The 22,587-nt window shown below is 44.1% G+C and overlaps 1 protein-coding gene across 1 annotated transcript in view; it reads right to left on the bottom strand.

The window, feature by feature from the left end:
* The window catches only part of rasa2 (RAS p21 protein activator 2), a 196,659-nt gene that overhangs the window by 40,625 nt on the left and 133,447 nt on the right, over positions 1-22,587 (bottom strand). Inside the window, exons 16-19 of the mRNA XM_084332855.1 lie at positions 21,507-21,593; positions 6,106-6,183; positions 5,898-5,971; positions 2,802-2,908 (exon numbers count right to left, since the gene is read on the bottom strand). Coding sequence (XP_084188981.1) covers positions 2,802-2,908; positions 5,898-5,971; positions 6,106-6,183; positions 21,507-21,593 — 346 coding nt within the window. The remainder of the gene's footprint in view (positions 1-2,801; positions 2,909-5,897; positions 5,972-6,105; positions 6,184-21,506; positions 21,594-22,587) is intronic.

Here is a 22,587-nt window from a genome sequence, read left to right as displayed (position 1 = left end):
GTATGGTAACTCAGTTACTTCTATTCTGCATCGAACATTGTACATATGTCTATACTGTACACTGACCTCTATTTTTACTTCTATTTTACATGCTATACTATTTTATTTCATACTCATCTTGTCTAGCACAGTCTCTGGAGCGTAACAGTAAGAAGCATTTTGTATAAAAGTATTCTGTACTTCTGTATGACAACTATTAAAGAAACTTGAACTTTAAGTGCATGCCACAAATTTACAAAATAAATGTCTTTCCTGTTTCTTTTATTTTGAAAACCCCAGACCGGAAGTGTTAGTGTCTGTTGCTAGCAGCTTAACTTGTGTCGGCCGGTTCTGTGCTTTTCGAGCTAACGTAATGTCATTAGTTTCCAAAGGAGAGAAAGACCGCAGCTCACATGCAGCTCAAACTACCTGTTGGAATAAATTTATTGATTGATGTTTAACTTGTCCCCGTGTGTGTCCAGTCATTTCGACTAGCAAACGTCTGTATTAAACGTTACCTCAGGATACCACTGTCTATTGTATTTAGTTGGTTAGCTATTTAGCTAATGTGGATAGAATTTTGAATAGCATCAATGCTAGCTGGCTGGCTACAGCTTTATTTACAAAATTATGGTAAGATATGATTTGTCATGATCAACTGAAGGCGTATGCTATGGAACAATATGTGCTTGGGTTTTCAGAAAAAGGCCAGCTATGTGACGCTAATCTCTAGTTAGTATCGTGTATGTATTGCATCACAGTACCCTCCCCGTTAGCTTCTGTAACACGAATGCAACTACTCTGATGCCATTGTTGTTTAATAATAACTCCCGGTGTTTAATAAACACTTCTAGCCAGGACATATAAGACATAATTGTATCATGTTTATTTTTTTTGTCTGGGTTTGCATGCGGATTAAGGGGAGATGCGTGTGAGCATGTGTGTGCGCCTCGTCGGGACTCGGGAGTGTGTAAGCACAGCAAAACCCCCGCTCCGCTTCAGACAGATGGAGATAGCACAGCATATGTAAAGCTGTAAAAGCCCGATCAAGCTCAATAGCTGTACATGCCATTGTTGTTGTGATGTTTTCACACGCGGGGTAAGGGAGAGGTGGGCTATCGTGTCATCGGTTCAGGAGAAGACGCGTATCGCTTGTAAAGATGGTGACGCAATGGGGGCCGTCTTCAGAATTGCGCACTCTGGGAGCTGGTATCAGAAAGTACCGTCTTCAGGCTGCCAGAAGGCAGTTCCGTGTGGCAGAACGGTGCAAACGATCAAATACTTTGCCTAAAACGACCAAAATCGTTTTAGTCTGGACATGGCCTGTGTGTGTGTGTGCGTGTGTAAATGAGTGCATGCAGTCAAACTTCTTGAGCGGGAAGGGGTGCCGATTAGTGGGCGGCCCCTCCAGTCAAGTAGGTGGGGTGCCCACTAATGCCTATGGTAGGGGAAACAATGGTGTGTTTGTGTGTTAAAGGGACTCCGTTTTCAGTACACCTCATATCAATAGCGTCTTTTTTATTATTTGTTTATTTACATTGGACTGGAAGTTTGGTATTCAAATTAATTAAAACATTTTCTCAATGACTTTGGAATATTGAAATTCATTCCGACAGCCCTAGGTGATGCAGTGGAGCCTCGCCTCTGTGCTTGTGGTAGGACAGTGTGTGTATTGATGCAGTGGGGCCTCACCTCTGTGCTTGTGGTAGGACAGTGTGTGTATTGATGGCCTCACCTCTGTGCTTGTGGTAGGACAGTGTGTGTATTGATGCAGTGGGGCCTCACCTCTGTGCTTGTGGTAGGACAGTGTGTGTATTGATGGCCTCACCTCTGTGCTTGTGGTAGGACAGTGTGTGTATTGATGCAGTGGGGCCTCACCTCTGTGCTTGTGGTAGGACAGTGTGTGTATTGATGGCCTCACCTCTGTGCTTGTGGTAGGACAGTGTGTGTATTGATGCAGTGGGGCCTGACCTCTGTGCTTGTGGTAGGACAGTGTGTGTATTGATGCAGTGGGGCCTGACCTCTGTGCTTGTGGTAGGACAGTGTGTGTATTGATGGCCTCACCTCTGTGCTTGTGGTAGGACAGTGTGTGTATTGATGGCCTCACCTCTGTGCTTGTGGTAGGACAGTGTGTGTATTGATGGCCTCACCTCTGTGCTTGTGGTAGGACAGTGTGTGTATTGATGCAGTGTGGCCTCACCTCTGTGCTTGTGGTAGGACAGTGTGTGTATTGATGCAGTGGGGCCTCACCTCTGTGCTTGTGGTAGGACAGTGTGTGTATTGATGGCCTCACCTCTGTGCTTGTGGTAGGACAGTGTGTGTATTGATGGCCTCACCTCTGTGCTTGTGGTAAGACAGTGTGTGTATTGATGGCCTCACCTCTGTGCTTGTGGTAGGACAGTGTGTGTATTGATGCAGTGTGGCCTCACCTCTGTGCTTGTGGTAGGACAGTGTGTGTATTGATGCAGTGTGGCCTCACCTCTGTGCTTGTGGTAGGACAGTGTGTGTATTGATGCAGTGGGGCCTCACCTCTGTGCTTGTGGTAGGACAGTGTGTGTATTGATGGCCTCACCTCTGTGCTTGTGGTAGGACAGTGTGTGTATTGATGCAGTGGGGCCTCACCTCTGTGCTTGTGGTAGGACAGTGTGTGTATTGATGCAGTGTGGCCTCACCTCTGTGCTTGTGGTAGGACAGTGTGTGTATTGATGCAGTGTGGCCTCACCTCTGTGCTTGTGGTAGGACAGTGTGTGTATTGATGCAGTGGGGCCTCACCTCTGTGCTTGTGGTAGGACAGTGTGTGTATTGATGCAGTGGGGCCTCACCTCTGTGCTTGTGGTAGGACAGCTCTCGGTTTGTCACTCTGAGCCAACGCCTCTTGAAGTTCTTCTTGCCGATGCGTTTTCTCCCCTGCGCTCGTTTCTGCACTTCCCTACAGAGACGCAGCCACACAAAGGGTTTATTAGGATCCCAAGGTCGAGTGGAGTTTTGGTTTGAGTTTTGATTTACTCGCATTACGGCACATTAGTGAAATTAAAAGTACTCCTGGGGTTAAAGGGTTTGCTGGGGACTCCCTGGAACCCCCTAAAAAGGACCCCATGTTGAGAACAACTGGGTCGACTGACTGACCTATTGACCTTTATACAACGGCATGCAAATTTCTCGATTCTGATTGGCTGAAACAGTCAAGTTACACATGGGTATTTGTAATAACTCCACGCTCTTGGTCCCAGGACCCGCCCACAACCGCATTACTATCACTCTGCCATGCGAGTTTTTAGAAGTGAAAGCAAGATGGCGGACACGCCGGACAAGTAAACATTACGAAAGGATATGGTGATAGGGTCATAAAGACTAAATGAAAAACGATTCTGTCACGGCGAATGTGTTACTGTCCGCCTTGTTTCCAACTGGTTAAGTTTAGGCACTCTTTTGAAGTCGCTCTCTTTCGAAGTTGGTTAAGGTTAGAGTTTGTCTTTAGAGCAGCCCCGATTCCAAACTCGAACCTTTTTTTTTCTTTTCTTTTTATTGATCTTTTTCCCCCTCCTTTTTCCTCAGATTTTTCTCCCATCCCAATGTTAGTCGTTATGCCAATTCCCAATCCCCTTCCTGGTCGCTGCGCACTTACCCCCCACAGTCGGTCTGGGAGAGTGGAGGCTATCACGTGCTTCCTCCGACACAAGTCTAGCCAATCAACCGCTTCTTTTCACCTGGCAGCACGGACTCTCACTGAGAGGGTGTAATGTGTGGAAGGATCACACTACCCCCCTTAGATCCTATCCGCGCTGAGCAGGCGCCGCGACCGAACTGTAGGAGTCGCTGTTTACAACGACCCGGACCCACCCCGCCAGCTTTCCCACCCTCTAATACAGCCAATTGTATTAGTGTGAACGGCCAGCCAAGCTGGTGACAACGCCGGAGCTGTGAGCTGGATTTGAACAGGCGAATCCAGCGTCTCCGGCGTTTGGTGACGAACGCAATCTCCGCTACGCCACCTGACCGCCCCATCCAAACTCTAACCTTAACCAACTTCGAAAGAGAGCGACTTCGAAAGAGTGCCTAAACTTAACCAGTTGGAAACAAGGCAGACAGTAATAAAATAATCAATCAATTCAATAACCCACGCTCACTTAAAACAGCACACCTCCCAGCTGCTTCTATAGAAAGTAGGTTTAAAAATAAAATAAAAACCTCTTATAGGGCAAAGAAACCCCCCCCCCCCTATATAGGGCAAAGAAAACTTTTTTTTTAATTTGTTTTACCTACTTTCTATAGAAGCATCTAAGAATGAAGTTCTATAGAAAGTAGGTTCAAAAGAAAAGTTGGATGTGTTAGTTTTTTTGGATGTCTAGTTTAACGACAGTTGGATGTCTTAGTTTTTTGGATATCTAGTTGAAAGACAGTTGGATGTGTTAGTTTGTTGGATGTCTTAGTTGAGAGACAGTTGGATGTCTTAGTTTGAAGGATGTCTAGTTGAAAGACAGTTGGATGTGTTAGTTTGTTGGATGTCTTAGTTGAGACAGTTGGATGTCTTAGTTTGTTGGATGTCTAGTTGAAAGACAGTTGGATGTGTTAGTTTGTTGGATGTCTTAGTTGAGACAGTTGGATGTCTTAGTTTGTTGGATGTCTTACTGAGAACAGTTGGATGCACTTCTGAGCTGCTTCCACATGGAGGCAACTTCTTTATTTTTTTGGGGAACTACTTTTTCTGCGGATGGTTCTCTCAATAAATCTTCAATTAATGTGTGTTTATTGTATACTGTAGCAATAAGGTTGGATGAATGCGCCAGTTGTATAAAAGCCATTACACCATGTGCAGTCGTGGGTTGTGAGAATTAGACCATGCCTAGGGGGGTCTAACGACCACCCCTACGCCAGCTCTAATTCTCACAACCCACTCCTGCGCGTGACCCTCTTTTCTTGATCCTCCAATCACAACTGTTGCTTCCCTTCCCTTTATTTAAACAGGTGCACTCATTGACTTATCCTGACAAAGATCCATATGGATCAAGACAGTGTGATGAAATCAAAACGCCATATGGGAGCTTTTCACCACTGGTGTGGATTCCATTCATTATTTATTCATCTGTGTCCATCAGAATCGCATCTGATATTATAGCGCAGTTGGGTGTGTGTGTTTATTTTCCGTTTGTACACAAATGACCTCAATTGCGGTTGCTCTTGTCTGTGTTAGCCCAGTTCCCCTGGACATATTCTGAATACTAATATAAATAGATGTTTGTGTACATAAGGAAAATTGTGATCAGAACATGACACGTACAGTAAAAACCTTAAAAGCCAAAATATTTTTTTTCCATACCAATGTGGGGTATATTCAAATACATCCTTATATGTAGATGGAAATACTTAATTCTTTACTTGAAGAAATAAAATCAAGACATCCTGGTACTTTTGGTTTACTCGCTTTTGGGGACAAACGCAAATGCCATTCCTATAGATCACTATTCTATTTGGCATAATCTATTTGGTATAAACACAAAGTTTTCTGAAGGATTTGTTTTGTTGGTGCATCAAGTTACAGTAAGCACTTACTTTGCAACACTGCCATCGATCGTATCGATCGTACGTATGCACAAGTGTGAAAAATTACACTTGATCTGTCAAACTAAAGCGAAGTCAATTGAGCCATCCAAAATAGGTGCACATACTGTAACTGTTATCCAGTTCCACAGTCAAAACTATGGACAGTTCGAGTTCAATCCCGGGACACGTCCCATGTGAATGCACATCTGTAAACCACTGAATCACATGGCCGAAAAGGGCTCTGATGTACGTGTAAGCTTGTGTGAAATGCAATGGTATTTTCCTATAAAAGGGGGCTTTGTAGATTTTAAAAACCTCTTTTCACCTCAGATCCCCTTTCACTTTGATGTAGTGAGGCGCAGTATGGAGCCACTTACCCTTCCTTCAGAACCACAGAGTCCTCCACCCCGCTGACCTCCTTGCTGACATTAGAGGAGATCTCGTCAAGGAACTGGACGCAGGAAGAGATAGGGAGAGATAGAGAGAGAGCGTTAACCCCTGCCAGCAAAACTTTATATGGACATAACGAAAAAGAGATTCAGATTTTATAGGACATGGAATGGTATTCATTTCACAGGTGCATACCTTTTTCACTTTTTCAATGCACTTGTCTTCTTGGAATGACTTGAAGAAATCATACATGAAGGTTTCTTTGAAACTAGACTGCAGAGGGAAAATAAAAAGTTGCGTAAAATATATGGATAACAGCATGTAGCAATGTTACACGCCGACTTCCTGTTCACACGGAACCAGTGCTATGTGAGGACCCATGGTAATAGAGAATGACCCGCCGACCTCTGCCATTTCCAGATTATTTACAGAGGTGTCCTGAGATGGACCTCGACACGCCCATAGCTTTGACCGTTGGGATGCGTGATCACACACTATTGTTTCAAATGGCATCTCAATCTAATTTATAACAACGCCAAATGCATCGCAGAGTTCTTAAATTTTTTTTTGCCAATGATAAATCAAATCTCCAATAATCTAGCAGGCGAAACATAATTGGATAACAGTTACAGTATGTGCATCTACTTTGGATGGAAATATATTTTTCAAGAAGGAATTGTAGACCTATCTATTTCCATGCAAAGCAGATAGCTTTGGCATAGAATCATGAGAACACAGGGGCGGCCGGGTAGCGCAGCGGACTAAACGTCTGTCTACCACCACAGAGCCAGTGGGATCGAATCCGGCTGTGGTGCCTCCGGCTTGGCCGACCGTCCACACTAACACAATTGGCAGTGTTAGCGGGTGGAAAGCCGGCGTGGGTGGGTCCTGGTCGTTGTAAACAGCGACTCCTACAGTTCGGTCGGGCCGCCTGCACAGCAAGGGAAGGATCTGGGAGAGGTAGTGTGACCTTCCACACGTTACTCTCCCAGGGAGAGTCCGCGCTGCCAGGTGAAAAGAAGCGGTGGGCTGGCTACACGTGTCGGAGGAAGCATGTGATAGTCTCCGCCCTCCCAGACCGACGGTAGGCTGTAGAGTGCGCAACGACCAGGAAGGGGATTGGGAATTGGCATAACGACTAACATTGGGACGGGAGAAAAACGGAAAAAGGGGGGAGAAGATAATAAAAATTTAAAAAGAAATTAAATAAAAAAAATAGAACAGAATCATGAGAACACAACTTGTAATGGTTGTATCTCTGCTATCGTTCTACATAACATCCACGGTTATATCTCTGCTATCATTCAAGAACATAAAGTCTATGGTTGCATCTCTGCTATCGTTTAAAAACAGAACTCACTCACTCACACTGCCTGCATGAGAGGGGGGGATAAATGCCTCTCACTACAATTGAAAACAGACGCTGTACAGAAATGACCCTGGTAAAATCATCCAATCGTGACAATTTTTCATTGTTTCAGTTTAACACATTGAGCGCCAGATTGCGCTGTGGGCGTATGGCCGTTTGTGCCAGCGCTGTAATGCAATGGGGGTAGATGCCGGTGTTTGTAGTGCTAAAACTATATTAAATATTATAGCTATGGATCCAATAACAACGTCGATTGTAGGGCTGTGTCAAGTCACCCGCGGATGCAGAACAGACAACCGCGTAAAAAGAATAAAAGGGGCGTCATCATTTTTAACTCTGTTCATTTAATGACGAGGCGTCCGTTTTCCAGTAGCATGAGCTAACTTCACGTTTCCATACAGTTTACAACTCACAGATGAAATCAGGATTTATTTTCATATCCCGGACTTGAGCCCCCAATGTATACCTTTTCCTGTATTAATCTGAACCGTAGTAGAGTACAGGGGAGCGTTCTCCTAACACTCCCGGGCCGAAGTGCCGGTCATGTAACTTGCTCAATGTTATTTGACTAACGTTACACGCAAATTAAGTGCTCTCTACCGACCCCACTACACTCTGACTAACCCCTACGCTCACTTCGTTAAGGTTATTATAGCTATTATGATCTGTAATGTCAACTGGATAACGTTAGCTTTGTTTGCAAATGTAAGTTAACGTTCGCTATCTAACGTTAGCTATAGGCTAACGTTAGCCATCTATGACGTTAGCTATAGGCTAACGTTAGTGTAGTCCCGAGTGTAGCAGGGATGGCGGAGAGAGGCAGCACTTAGTTTCCCCCAATGATGACACAAGTTGTGATATTTAACTAGCTATGTATGTGCATTCACATTCACTAACGTTAAAAGAGTGTTATATTAACGTTAAATGTTGGCTCAAATAACGTTAGTTTTAAGTAAGGAGAAGGGCATATATCCCACAACGCATTGCTCTTAAAGGAGCAGGCAACACTACTTTTATCACATTTCAGAACGTTGAGGGACAAATGGATATGGTGATCATGGTGATATCACAAAAATGTATTCAGAGATAAAGGGCCTTTGAGACAGAAGGGGGCAATTCGCTTACAATGTAACACAACTACAACTACCCATAATTCATTATAATCCATGGCACCCCTCCTCTCTAGAGCATTTAACACCTGGCAGCTTTCCAGTCTGAGGGCCTTTGTTATTACAATGACTGTCTTGCGACCGTGCAAACTGCAACCACTACCTTAACCCTTTTGGTGCCGTTCACGTAGAACTACGTTTTTCTCACGGTATTTCTTTTATTCGCTATTGCCATTCATAATTCAGCGGGGCACCTTGTGCATACTGTTCTGAGTGTGTCTGAGCTGGCAGACGGTCTTATACCACCCTCTAACGCCTTCGGCCGCTATTGCGCTCCATTAGAAACGGTGTCGTTTCTTTTCTCTACCAAGCTGCGGCGTGGGGGCGGGTCCTAAACACTCCGGCAAAACACGCGCTTGTAGGGATGGCTTGGACAACTGACCCCGCCCGCCCGTTCATGTGCAATGACCAATAACGTCGGAGACAGGATCGCTGTGGATAACTGGAATGGCGATCAGATAATTGGATATTTTTTGTGCATTACATCAGAGACCAGGTAAGGACTCTATATATCCAATCTTGCGTTGATCTGATATTTTTTTCTACCGCGATTGAAGCTGTGTGTGTGTGTTTAAACCAGTCTAAACCGCATTGCATGCTTGCATGAGGAAGGATAATAACGATAATCTAGCGTTGATTTCAGGAAGATTCGATAATCAGGTGAAAAATTACAACGTGATAAGTGAATTACACAAAAGCTCAGAAGCACCCAAACTATATTCATATTCAAAATGGTATAAAACGAAAATGTACGGATGAAAGAATTATCTGTTTTTTTGCACGTTGACTGGAAGCAACTCACTGACAATCAACAGCGTTATTAGACCCATATCTATAACATAAAATATAGGTTTAGCTCTACAAACTACAACTACGTTTACATGGGGTTAATGGACGGCAAGGCCAGATGCACTTCCCGGAAGGGGCGTGGCACTCAATGTGTTAAGAATCAAGACTTTATTTGTCACATACATACCAGGGCATACAGTGAAATGCGGGTCATACAGTGAGGAGTGTGGTAGTGAAAGGTTAACCTTCTGTAATGTGGTAGTGAAAGGTTAACCTTCTGTAGTGTGGTAGTGAAAGGTTAACCTTTATAGTGTGGTAGTGAAAAGTGAACCTTCTTGACTGTGTACTGTAAAACCCAATACAAATATTGTTTAAAGAAAAAAACTTGAGAACAGATATAAACAAGAGAACAGAGCATCTCATGAACTTATGTCGTGGACTTTATGGAAGAGTTGAGCTGTTGGTAATTGTTAGTTTTACCTAGGATAGCAAGCATAGTCAAGATATTAATCAAGTTTCTGTTAATGCAGCTTGAGGAATTACTTCCTCAAAACATGCGCGGGTGCCGACAGACAGCAGAGAACGAGCGAGCGAGAGAGAGAGAGAAAGGGAGAGAGAGAGATAGAGAGATATGGAGCCAATAACAAAAAAAGCCACCCCACCCCCTCAACTGTATAGTCAATTAAATTAATTGATATGACATTAGGTAGCATTAAATCCAAACGAAAAAAAAAATTTATTATCTTTTCCCCCCTCCTTTTTTTCCTGATTTTTCTCCCATCCCACTGTTAGTCGTTATGCCAATTCCCAACCCCCTTCCTGGTTGTTGCGCACTTTCCCCTACTGTTGGTCCGAGAGGCTGGAGACTGTCACATGCTTTCCTCCGACGCATGTGCAGCCAGACGGCAGCCAGCCTGGCCGCGCAGATTCTCACTGGGAGAGTGTAACGTGTGGGAGGCCGCACTACCTCTCACCAGATCCTACCTTCGCTGAGCAGGCGCCCCGACTGAACTGTAGGGGTCGCTGTCCACAACGCCCAGGACCCACCCACGGCTCCCCTCCCCCTAACTCAGCCAAACGAGTTTGTAGGAAAGCCCTGTTAACAAGACTACTTTGTTCTGTAATAGCCCTTTAATATGTTGTTGTTGACAGGAAAGGGTAATTGATTTATGCCAGTGTAATCGTTCAGCGTGATGTGCCCCAGCTAGTGTCGCACACTATAGTCTTCTGATAAGGTTACTGGCCCTTTAAGAGTTTCTCCCTCTAACGTGGGCGAGTTGGTCTTCGTGTTTCTGCCTGATGGTGCGGCTGTAGAAACATCTGTCCCTTTGAGGAACGTGTGCGTAAATGACACGCGAGTACAGTACTTATGTTTAGTTCCTGCGTATTCATTCACTCAGCTTACTCTACACTTACAGTATGTCCACATTGATCCATTCCTGTTGACGTTGTTTCTCTCTGTTCTCGAGAGGCTGCACCGTTAGCTTAGCCGCATGTTAGCCAGCCTAGGCTGCCTCTGCTAGTGATGTGCTGCGTGGTTAGCTTAGCCGCACGTTAGCTAGCCTAGGCTATATAACTATAACTCACTCATTACCTCTAGTGAATTGAATGTATCTTTACACCTGGTTTACAGTCCGCCTACCTATATTGTTTACATGCATTGCATGAGTAATTCCCTGCATAGGCTATGTAGGTTATATATAATAACTCTGGTTAAGTGAATGTCTTAGTTACTAGTTGCACTATATTACTAATGAATATTATTGTAGCTATAGACCACATGTTTATGACATTATGTTTATGTACGTCACTACTGTGTTTACTAATGTATACTGTATTGTATTCCTTTGTGTTTACTAATGTATACTGTATTGTATTCCTTTGTAGACAACCACACACACATGCAAATTCCCAAATACAACCATTAACTGCAGCACGCCTCTGTGTGATTCTTTAATCGGAGTCACAACCCCATAGTGTCCGCCAGCTCTATCAAACGCACCCTGTGGAGGCCCTAGCCCTCCGTTTCAGAGTTAGTATAGCGATCAGCCCGAGCCAAAGCAATGCTGACTCTCCGGGAGTCGAGACCGCAGCCTCTTGCATTGGTGACGAGCACAATCTCCGCTACGCCACCTGACCGCCCGTTAAATGTGATATTATTATTTTTTTTTAATCTTTTTTCCCCCTCCTTTTTCCTCCGATTTTCTCCCATCCCAATGTTAGTCGTTATGCCAATTCCCAATCCCCTTCCTGGTCGCTTCGCACTTACCCCCCACAGTCGGTCTGGGAGAGTGGAGGCTATCACGTGCTTCCTCCGACACACGTCTAGCCAATCAACAGCTTCTTTTCACCTGGCAGCGCGGACTCTCACTGTGTGGAAGGATCACACTACCCCCCTTAGATCCTATCCACGCTGAGCAGGCGCCCCGACCAAACTGTAGGAGTCGCTGTTTACAACGACCCGGACCCACCCCGCCAGCTTTCTCACTCTCTAATACAGCCAATTGTATTAGTGTGAACGGCCAGCCAAGCTGGTGACAACGCCGGAGCTGTGAGCTGGATTTGAACAGGCGAATCCAGCGTCTCCGGCGTTTGGTGACGAACGCAATCTCCGCTACGCCACCTGACCGCCGCCCGTTAAATGTGATTTAATAATAACAGACTGCTGTTTAATGTCGGCCGGGCGACAGAACGGCCGCCAGAATAGACTTGCGTAAATTATATAGAGAGAGGTGCTCGTCTCTGGTGCTTGTTAAGATCCACTTCCATATCAGTACTAGCACTGAATAAATGTTCACATGCACCTTTACACACCCATCCGCCTGGCCACACCCCCATCCGCTCCTCTACATAAGCAGGGGTGTGGCCATACTAACAGCTCCTTCCCAAGTCTTTCACCACAAAGGCGAAGACCACGGGGTCCTCAGTGAGTCCGACGCAGAGCGTCACTACACTCATATAACTATGGTTATAGACATAACCATACGTTATAAGTCGTGTAGCTCCGCTCTGCGTCATACTGGAATACAGGAGCTGAGCAGAGCTCGACAAATGTACCCGCTGAGGCCCCCCACAACCATCAGAACCAGGGAGGACCCGGGCCCCCGGACCCCCCTAGCGGAGGACGGGAGGGTATCGGATCCGACTGTGCGAAGAGGAGTTTAGCAACTCAAACGCACAGGGTGAGCAGACCATGGGACTTACCTTCCACAGAAGAACCCACGACTACACAAACGCGCAACCCACATGCCACTAGGGAACGAACGGGAAGAAATAAAACCCCTGTTACAACCCCTAATATCACGGGCAAAAACCCAACCCTGTGGCAAGGCCATAGCAGCGGAGCGCGAAGGAGGACCCAGCCCCAGGAAGGGACTGGACCCCCCGGAAAAGGGGGCCTGGTGAGGCCAACGATGCTGCAGCATCGAGACCCCACCAGGCGGTCACTAGTGACACCACCCCCCACATCGCCACCGTATTCGGACAGGGCCCATCCAAGAGCAGGCCCTTCCCCCCTACAGCACGCCGCCCCGAAGCACTCAAGAGGCTACACCCACAGCGGGACCAGGCAGCGCACCGGGGAGACAACCCCCAAAAGAGGTCGATCCCTCAATCCAGGCAACAGGCCACTCGACCTGAGCCTGGAGCACTGCAGACTAGACAGGCGCCAAAGGGATCTGCTGAAAACAGCACCCCGGCGGAAGGGGCGTATGCTGGCATGCTGTGCACCATGTCGCAGCCTCCACAAAAAAAACCTCGACTCTCTAGAGGGGCCGAGGCAGAAAAGGCTGACATGATTGGCAGACGTCATGAAAGGTGCGGGGGCACACTCACAGGTAGACGGGCCAAACGCGGCCTACCCAGAGAGCTGACTCCGCTACCAACACACCAGGGAACCAACCACCTCCTTGGTTCTAACATGAGGCGGTTGTTCCTATAACCCCCCAAGAAAAAACTCCAAAACACAACTGCGGGTATACACTGGCTATACAGCAGTACAAGCGTTTCAGTTTTCAAGAAGGGGTTAACCCAGGCCAACAGGTCGACGAAAACAAATTCGGACCCGGGGCCGGCGGACCGGGACGTACACAGGGATGTCAGAGGCGTTCTACAAGAACCACCTCGACAGCCCCCTCCCAGCCCCGCCAAGCAGGAGAAGAGAGGGGCGAAAAAGAATGGAGAAGGACCAGGCTCCTTCAGCACAGGACTTCAGGAGGTCGGGGGTCAAGGACTACAGCCCCCTCAGCATCGACGGGGCACCGGTTGAGAGAGTGAACAGTTTCAAGTACCTCGGAGCCCACATATCCGAGGACTTGACATGGACCACACACATTGACAGTGTTGTGAAGAAGGCACGACAACGCCTCTACTTCCTCAGGCGCCTAAGGAAGTTCCAAGTCAGTCAGAAGATCCTTAGGAACTTCTACTCATGTACAATAGAGAGCATCCTGACCGGCAACATCACCTCCTGGTTTAGGAATAGCACTGCACAAGACCGTAGCAGACTACAAAGAGTGACACGTTCAGCCGAACGCACAATTGGAGGGGGGCTTCCCACCCTCCAGAACATTTACAACAAGCGGTGCAAGGGGAAGGCTAAGAGAATTATTAAGGACTCGAGCCACCCGAACAACTGCCTCTTTGAACTGCTGCGGTCAGGCAAGCGATACCGGAGTCTTAAGGCGAGCACAGAAAGACTCAGAAGAAGCTTCTATCCCCAGGCCATCAGGCTGCTAAACGAACAATAATCACTATGCAACAACCATCAAATGCACACAGCACACACACCCACACGCGCACACTCACTCAAACAAACAACACACTGCAGCACCCACTCTCCACACTTTAGATCACACAAACACACTTACACTTTATATTTATTGATAAAGGATTTGCACTACAACTCGTACACCTACTGTGAATTGTACCTAAATTGCACCTCGTCCCATTTCTCCATTTCTGCCTTGCACTATATAGTATTGTATATTAGTACACTGCACAGTATTGTATATTGTATGGTAACTACGTCTATTCTGCATCGAACATTGTACATATGTCTAAACTGAACACTGTGACCTAATTTTTTTTTTACTTCTAATTTTACTATGTTATTTTATTTCATACTTATCTTGTCTTGCACAGTCTCTGGAGCGCAACAGTAAGAAGCATTTTGTATAAAAGTATTCTGTACTTCTGTATGACAACTATTAAAGAAACTTGAAACTTGAAACACAGCGCAAGGTACAACACAACATGGACCAAGCAACAGTGAGGGATAACACGTAGTAACATAACCACGAACATCTCCATAACGTCAAACCCTGCAACGCCCGGGCCGACCCGGCATTTCCCCCCCCCGAAAAAGCACAAGTCCCTCAGGGTACCAGAACAGCAGATCTGCGCCCAGGCGGACAACAGGTTAACTGACCTGGTCCGGCGCGACCAGAACCAGTCCCGTGCCCTAATCAGGCCGCCATCCCCAGTCCCAGGAGGGGGGTAGGTACGAGTGTCGATCCAAAACATTATAGAGGGCGCCACCCAGACGGTCAGAACACAAAACACCGCGCCCGGTGGCCCACCCCAAGGGCGTGAGACCCCTCTACCAATGCTTTGATCTATTCTGTTAACATCCCCCAGAGATGAACGAGAATTCGTCGAGACAAGCCTAGTACACTGGCGCTCGGAAGAGAAACTCCATCCCAGTTGCCCCATAAAAACGCTGTTTCAATGATGAGCAACCAAGGCGCGCAAGCCCATGCATGGTTCCTATCAGAAGCACCCAGGGCCAGCACTATATACACGTCGAGACCCAAAACATATCAATGGACATTCTAACAAGAACCCAGATACCGTTCCTCCAAGCCGCCTGGGAGAACGACAATAAGCGGCTTTTTTCACAGAAAAAAAATACAGACATGGGTCCCATACGACGCGGCTGAGGGGAAAAACAACACCCCGTCAACCTGCTCCATAAAAGAGGGGACGGGAGTGATGTACTCTATGGCGGGGGGAATCCCATGACCAATGTTCCCCCTAAGGTGGCAAAACGCTCCCGCGCACATCTGAAATCTGTCGCGCACAGAAACGTTTGTGTAAAATATGCATGTAGTTAAATTGACTGGCGCGTTGCACCGAATACTACGGTAACCTGTTGCGTGTGACGTTACCAAGAGAAGCCTCGCTTTCAGTGCTTTGTGGGCGTCGCTACTGCGCGCTCACACAGACACACACAACAGAGCAGGAAGCGGACAGATCCGACCAGCATCGCTGGCTCCTCACAATGCCAATGCGAAAATGTACATTACAGATTAACTGCTGAGAAAATTCCCAATTTATCGTCCCGGTCGAGACTAATTGGAAGCGGAGTGCAACGCGTGCAAAGCTTGACCTATGTTTCTGTGTCTAATAAAAGTGGTGGCGATCTCAAAGCTCACATGGACACAGAAAAACATTACAAACAAAGCTGTGCAAGGCGAGAGTTTGATGGCAAAGTTGACCGAATTGATTGAAGTATGCAGCTATACAGAGAGAAAGAAAATAATTGAAAACTATTTTGATGCCTCAAAATGATGTTTTGGTTTGATAAGATGCTAGTTATGATACAATCATTCTAGGGATTATGTGTATAATAAATTAGTTTAGTACACTAATTGCAACAAATCTGAAACTGCATAGTGCACTTTTAAATTAGTATCTTTGTGGGGTTACTGTTTTAATTTACATTGAAAAGATACAAAGATATATTTTTTTAAGCTGGATTTTCTAATACAGAAGAGGTATTATTTAGAACATTACTTCATATTTTTCTTGTTATTTATTTTGTCCAGTAAGACTTGAAAATATATATTATTTTGTCATAGGTTGATTTAGTTATTTTCTTGAGATTTGTCAGATAGATTACTTTATGCATAATTACAGCATGTTGAGTAACTTTGGTTATAGAGAGATATTATTTTGTTATATAAAATAATATAAACAATAATTGTATATCCATACAGAGGAGGCATACTTTAAATATATTATAATGATAAGGCATCTTTGAGTAAACTTTGAGTATCATTAAGTATCTTAAGGCTGAAGGCAGTGTCCTCTTTAAAAAAAGAAATCACAATATGGTCACCCTTGAAGTCGCATTATAATTCACTTAATAAAATAATGACGAGTCAGCCTCCTAAAAAGACAAAAGTTAGTGACACGACTCACACCGCCGCCGCCAAAGTAAGGAGTAGAGTAGAGTAGAGTCGAGTAGGTACCATGCAGTGGAAAAGGGGCATTAGTTGACCTTAAAACAGCAGAGATCGTTTTTAAAGCTAGAAGTTATCAACTGCCATGTAACTTACAAATTTTGTTTAAAGAACGAGAGGTGACGTATAATTTAAGAAAAACACTCCATTTGAAACAGCCTAGAGCTCGAACCACAGTATGTCTGTGTCAGTTAAAGGAGTGAAACTCTGGAACAATATACCGGATGAAATAAAAAACAGCAGGAGTATTTTTAAGTTTAAAAAGATGTTTAAAAACAGGGTTCTAGAATCTTATAGTAAAATTTAACCTACAATCTTTTTTTCTTTTCTTTTTTTTTCTACCATGAAACTCTGGTATTGCAGATGAATTTTTGATTTTCCTATGTTGGCTTATGTTCTCTTCAGGAAAGTTTTTTGTTGATTGTTGATTGTTTGTTTGTTTGTTTTATCTTGCAAACTTTAACTTTTTTTGTTCTTTTCTGGATCGTTTTGTTGATTTTTGATGTTGATTTATTTATTTTTGTTTGTTATATTTTGAAAAATTTAACTTTTTTGAATTCAAACCTATCCTGTTTACATGTGGAGGGGCTGTGAACGAGCCCCTCCACACGGCGCTGCTGCCCGACCAACCATCAAACCCCGCCAACAATGCAGACACTACTCCTGCGGCTTTTCACCATAGAAACCTGGCCATCTACGACGGGGAATGCATCCATGAACAGCCAGAGATCCTACTCATCGGAGATTCCATCACCAGGTTTTTGCAAATACCACACGGCATTACATATTGTTTTTCCGGTTTAAAAGTTACTGACTTACTTGAGTGTACTCCCGAAATCATCGACAGATATCCGTCCGCCCACACCGTTATCATTCATATCGGAGCAAATGACGTAATGGCTAGACAATCCGCTAAACTCCAATCTGACTTTGAATCACTAATACTCACTATTGAAAGCCTGGGTAAAATATGCATTGTGTCTGGCCCCATTCCATCCATAGGTCGTGGATCTGAGCGATTTAGCCGTCTGTTCTGGTTGCACAAATGGCTACAGACCTACTGTACTACTATAGGACTTTGCTATATAAATAACTTTGATCTGCTCTGGTCCAGGAAAGACCATTACAGACCCGATGGCATCCATCCAAACATATCAGGGGTAAATGTGCTAATACATAACGTCATACAAAGTGTAGCATCACTGGCCTGACAACCAACCATATCTAGCTCTGTAGACTATATACAGAAGCAGCCTAAGCTACAAAGAAACACGTTGAGTGTCATCCCGATTCTGATCACCAAAAGACTAATCAATTACTCATTATCACGTCCCATATGTAAATCTAACCTTATCAATATCAGTGTTCAACCACAGACTATCTCACGCCCCACTACAGAACCCGTACAGCTAAAACTAGCACTGTTCAACGTTAGAGCGCTGAAACAAAAATCATTTCTGATAAATGAACTCATAGTAAAACATGGTGTACATTGTATGTTTTTAGTAGAGACATGGTTAGACAATATCACTGGTGTAGCAACACTGATTGAGACCTGCCCTTCCAATTTTAAATTCTATCAATCAAACAGACAGAGTGGGAGGGGAGGCGGAATAGCAGCAATCATCTCCACTCAATTTGTGTGCAATGATATTGACCTGGGAACATTTTTATCATTTGAATACCTTGCTATTGTATTGAAAACAGAAATGCCAGTAATATGTGTGACATTGTATCGACCACCAAGGTACTCGCCACTCTTCATACAGGAATTTTCAGAACTCATATCGATCTGCATTACCAGGTATGATAGAATCATTCTTAATGGAGATATAAACATTCATATCAACAAAAAGGATGACCCCAGGGGTTGTGAGTTTCTGAACCTACTGGACAGTTTTGGACTGATGCAACATGTTCACGAGGCCACCCACCAACATGGCAACACTCTGGACCTACTAATAACAACAGGGCTAAACATTGAGAATGTATCAGTAAAACAAATTCCAATTTCTGACCATTATCGTGTGTTCTATGGTACAAGCCTAATATTACATAAGACCAGAAGCGAATTCCTAGTTCACAGAAGGCTTCTGGACGCTAGAGCTGAAGCAAAATTCTCTAGTATGATGAAATCATATGACCAATGCAGTGAATCCTCCTTAAATCAGAAAGTGCAAAACTTCCACAGCACCTTGTCAACAGTGTTGGATACTGTTGCCCCTCTGAAGGTTAAAAAGGTAAAAACTGATAGAATCTCTCCATGGTTAAATAAAACCAATGTTAAAGATAACAAGAGAAAATGTAGGATAGCCGAGCGAAAATGGAGGAAATTCAAACTCGCAGCTCACTTTAATTTATACAAAGACGCCATGGGCGCATACAATAAGGCAATACAACTTGCGAGAAAGGAATATTTTTCCAAAATGATCTCAGAAAAGATAGTAACTCCAGGGTACTTTTTTCCACCATCGACCGGCTGATTAACATACCACCCCCCCATATACAGCAGCAATCAGCCACAAAATGTGAAGAGTTCGCAGTTTTCTTTAATGAAAAAATATCATTGATTAGAGCAAGCATTACCGCTGATATAGATCTGGCTGTGAGTGAAAACCCACCTGAGATAACTATGGGGGAATTCACATGTATTACATTACCTGACCTCTGTAAGATTGTCTCCGAGTGTAATTCCGCCACCTCCTGCCTCGATCCTATACCAACAGCATTTCTCAAGCGGGTGTTCGATAGTGTCTCAAATCATGTCCTTGAAATCATAAATATGTCGCTTCAAACAGGCACTTTTCCAGATGCATTTAAAACGGCTGTAGTAAAACCACTACTAAAGAAAACAAACTTAGATGTAAACGAACTAAAAAGCTATAGGCCAATATCGAACCTTCCATTTATCAGCAAGATATTAGAAAAGATAGTCTCAGTACAAATAAACTCCTTTCTCAAAGATAATAACATCATGGAGGAATTACAATCAGGTTTCAGAACAAATCACAGCACTGAAACTGCCCTTACTAAAATAGTTAGCGACCTCAGGCTAAACTCCGATGCTGGCAAAGTCTCAATTCTTGTCCTATTGGACCTTAATGCAGCGTTCGATACGATTGACCATAATATCTTGATCAGTCGTCTTGAAAGACTGGTTGGCTTGTCCGATCATGTACTAAATTGGCTCATAACATACATTAAGGGGAGAAGGTTCTATGTTAAGCTTGGAGACAATGTATCCGAGGAACATGACAGCAGCTTTGGAGTTGCACAAGGAAGCTGCCTTGGTCCATTACTCTTCTCACTATATATGCTGCCCCTCGGGGACATCATTCGAGACCACAATGTATGCTTCCATAGTTATGCTGATGATACACAACTATATATCTCCGCAGAACCAAATAACACTACAGCCATACAGTCCATTACAAATTGTCTGTTAGCAATAAACAAGTGGATGAACAATAACTTCCTAAAATTAAACGAAAGCAAGACCGAAATCCTATTGATCGGCCCAAAAGCGAAAAGGGAAGTGCTGTGTGAAAACCTGGGGAGTCTGTCATCCTATGTAAAGACTGAGGTTACAAGCCTAGGTGTCATCTTGGACTCAGACCTGACCTTTAAGTCTCATATAAATAAGGCCATGAAAACGTCATTCTTCCACCTAAGAAACATAGCGAAAGTAAGACCTTTCGTAAATAAAAAGGATGCAGAGACACTTATTCATGCTTTTGTATCAAGTCGGCTTGACTATTGTAATGCACTGTTCACTGGTCTTCCCAAAGCAAGCATTGGGAAGCTTCAGCTTATCCAAAACTCTGCAGCTCGATTACTAACTCATACAAGGAGAAGAGAACATATCACTCCAGTCCTAGCCACTCTGCACTGGCTTCCAATAACTCATAGAATTGATTTTAAGGTCCTTTTCCTAACATATAAAGCTCTTAATGAGCAAGGCCCAAAATACATAGCAAATTCCCTAGTTAGTTATCTGCCCTCAAGAACGCTACGGTCATCCACTACAGGTTTACTAGACACGCCCAGAAACCAAAAGAGGATAGGAAGTATGGCATTTGCCAACTATGCCCCAAAACTATGGAACACACTACCAACACACATCAGAAACGCCAGCTCCATACAAATTTTTAAAGGAAAATTAAAAACATACCTATACAGTCTAGCTTACAAATAGTTATGGCTTGGAAAAACCTGATGGATCCATGAGGCTAGGATAAGCCTTGTGGACCCAACTTTTTAGATGAAGGAACGGGTACATACGCACACAATACACGACCACTGATGGATCCGTAAGGCTTGGAAAAGTCTTGTGGACCCAACTCTTTAGATGAGGGAACGGGTACATACGCACACAATACGCGGCCACTGATGGATCCATGGGGCTTGGATAAGTCCTGTGGACCCAACTCTGGCCACTGACCACATGAGGGAACGGGTACATACGCACACAATACACGGCCACTGATGGATCCATGGGACTTGGAAAAGTCCTGTGGACCCAACTCTGACCACTGATAAAAACGTAACTACACTAGCGTTATAAGAGCTAAACATTGCTACCTACCGTACAAGTGCATTGGTTTAGTGCACTTCCGGTTGCTACTGAGCGGACATGTTTGTGCGGACCTGTTCTCCCAAACTGGTAAGCAAATGACTGTTTTCATTTTTACGTTATTTTCATTTTTACGTTATTATTATTATTGTTATTTTATTTATTTTTTTAACATTGATCTTAACTGATCACTGTGACTTTATTGCTTTTATCGTTATATATGCCTATATTTGTGTACAGCACTTTGAGCTACATGACATGTATGAAAGGTGCTTTATAAATACTTACATGTTTATTTGTGAAAATGTTCGAAAAATTATTTATTTGTTTGTTTATTTATATGTAAACATTCGAAATAAAATAATTCATTCATTAATTCATCATTCATTCATTCATATGTGACAAATAAAACAAAACTTGCTTTGAAATAGTGTAATAAAGTAGATTTTTACCAGTTTGTTTTTTGACAAACTGCCCCAGCTGCCCAGCGTCTGGATGGTTTTAGAGATGAGGGTGAGCGTGCGGGAGACCTCTGGATCCTGAAGAGCAAAGAGAGGAAGCCATGATAAGTATGAAGCAGCTACGGGTCACTTACATTACTACACATGCATTACATGAGTATCACTAGGGTTGGGTACCGAACTCATCATACTACCGATTCACGCTAGATCAATCTGTGAATGAATGAATGAATGAATGAAAACTTTATTTAACAGATTGCAGAATGGGTACAATACAGTACGGCTCAATACATACAATTGTTAAGGGGATGCAGACCTGAGAAAGACGTTTGTCTTGTTTCCATCAGGGTCCCCCATTTTCATTTCATATAGACATTTATGACATACATGACATTTATGGCATAGGGACATATAGGTATTTAGTACTGATACATTTGTGACATAAGCGGTATTCAAATATACAGTACTGTTACCCCTAGATCCTGACAGAGTATATACATATGATGGGGAGGGGACTGTACATTAGGAGGGGGTGGGTGGGTGGGAGGGAAATATACATACGGCGGGGAGGGAATATATACATGCGGTGGGGAGGAGACTGTCTATTAGGAGGTGGTGGGGGTTTTGGGCATTTACGGTGGCCAGTTTCGAATTGCAGCCTCCCGTAGGTGCTCTTTAAGAGCAGTTTTGAATGTGGGCAGGGATTCACATTCCTTTACAGCTTTGGGTAGGGCGTTCCACATTGTTGTGGCATAATTGCGAAACGTGTTTAGTCCCTTGTTTGAGCCGAATCTGGGTTTAACATGATTTGTTGAGCTTCCTCTGGTGTAGTGGTTGTGGTATTCACTGACCTGTGAGAATGTTACCAAATTCTGGTACCTTTACATGTTCAGTATAAGAGAAATCTGCTAGACAAGAGTCTTTTCCACAAATATATATATATATATATATTACTGTCCCGTCTCTTGGAAAGACCAGATGAGGTCAGAGGAGTTTTGATCATATTTACTGAGGATGGCCAGATGATGTTGATATTCAAACTAGGGCTGTCAGTTTATCGCGTTAATTATAT

Source organism: Notolepis coatsorum (assembly GCF_963971535.1).
Source record: "Notolepis coatsorum genome assembly, chromosome: 1".
NCBI classification, from domain to species: Eukaryota; Metazoa; Chordata; class Actinopteri; order Aulopiformes; family Paralepididae; genus Notolepis; species Notolepis coatsorum.
This window is presented reverse-complemented; position numbering and strand designations above follow the sequence as displayed.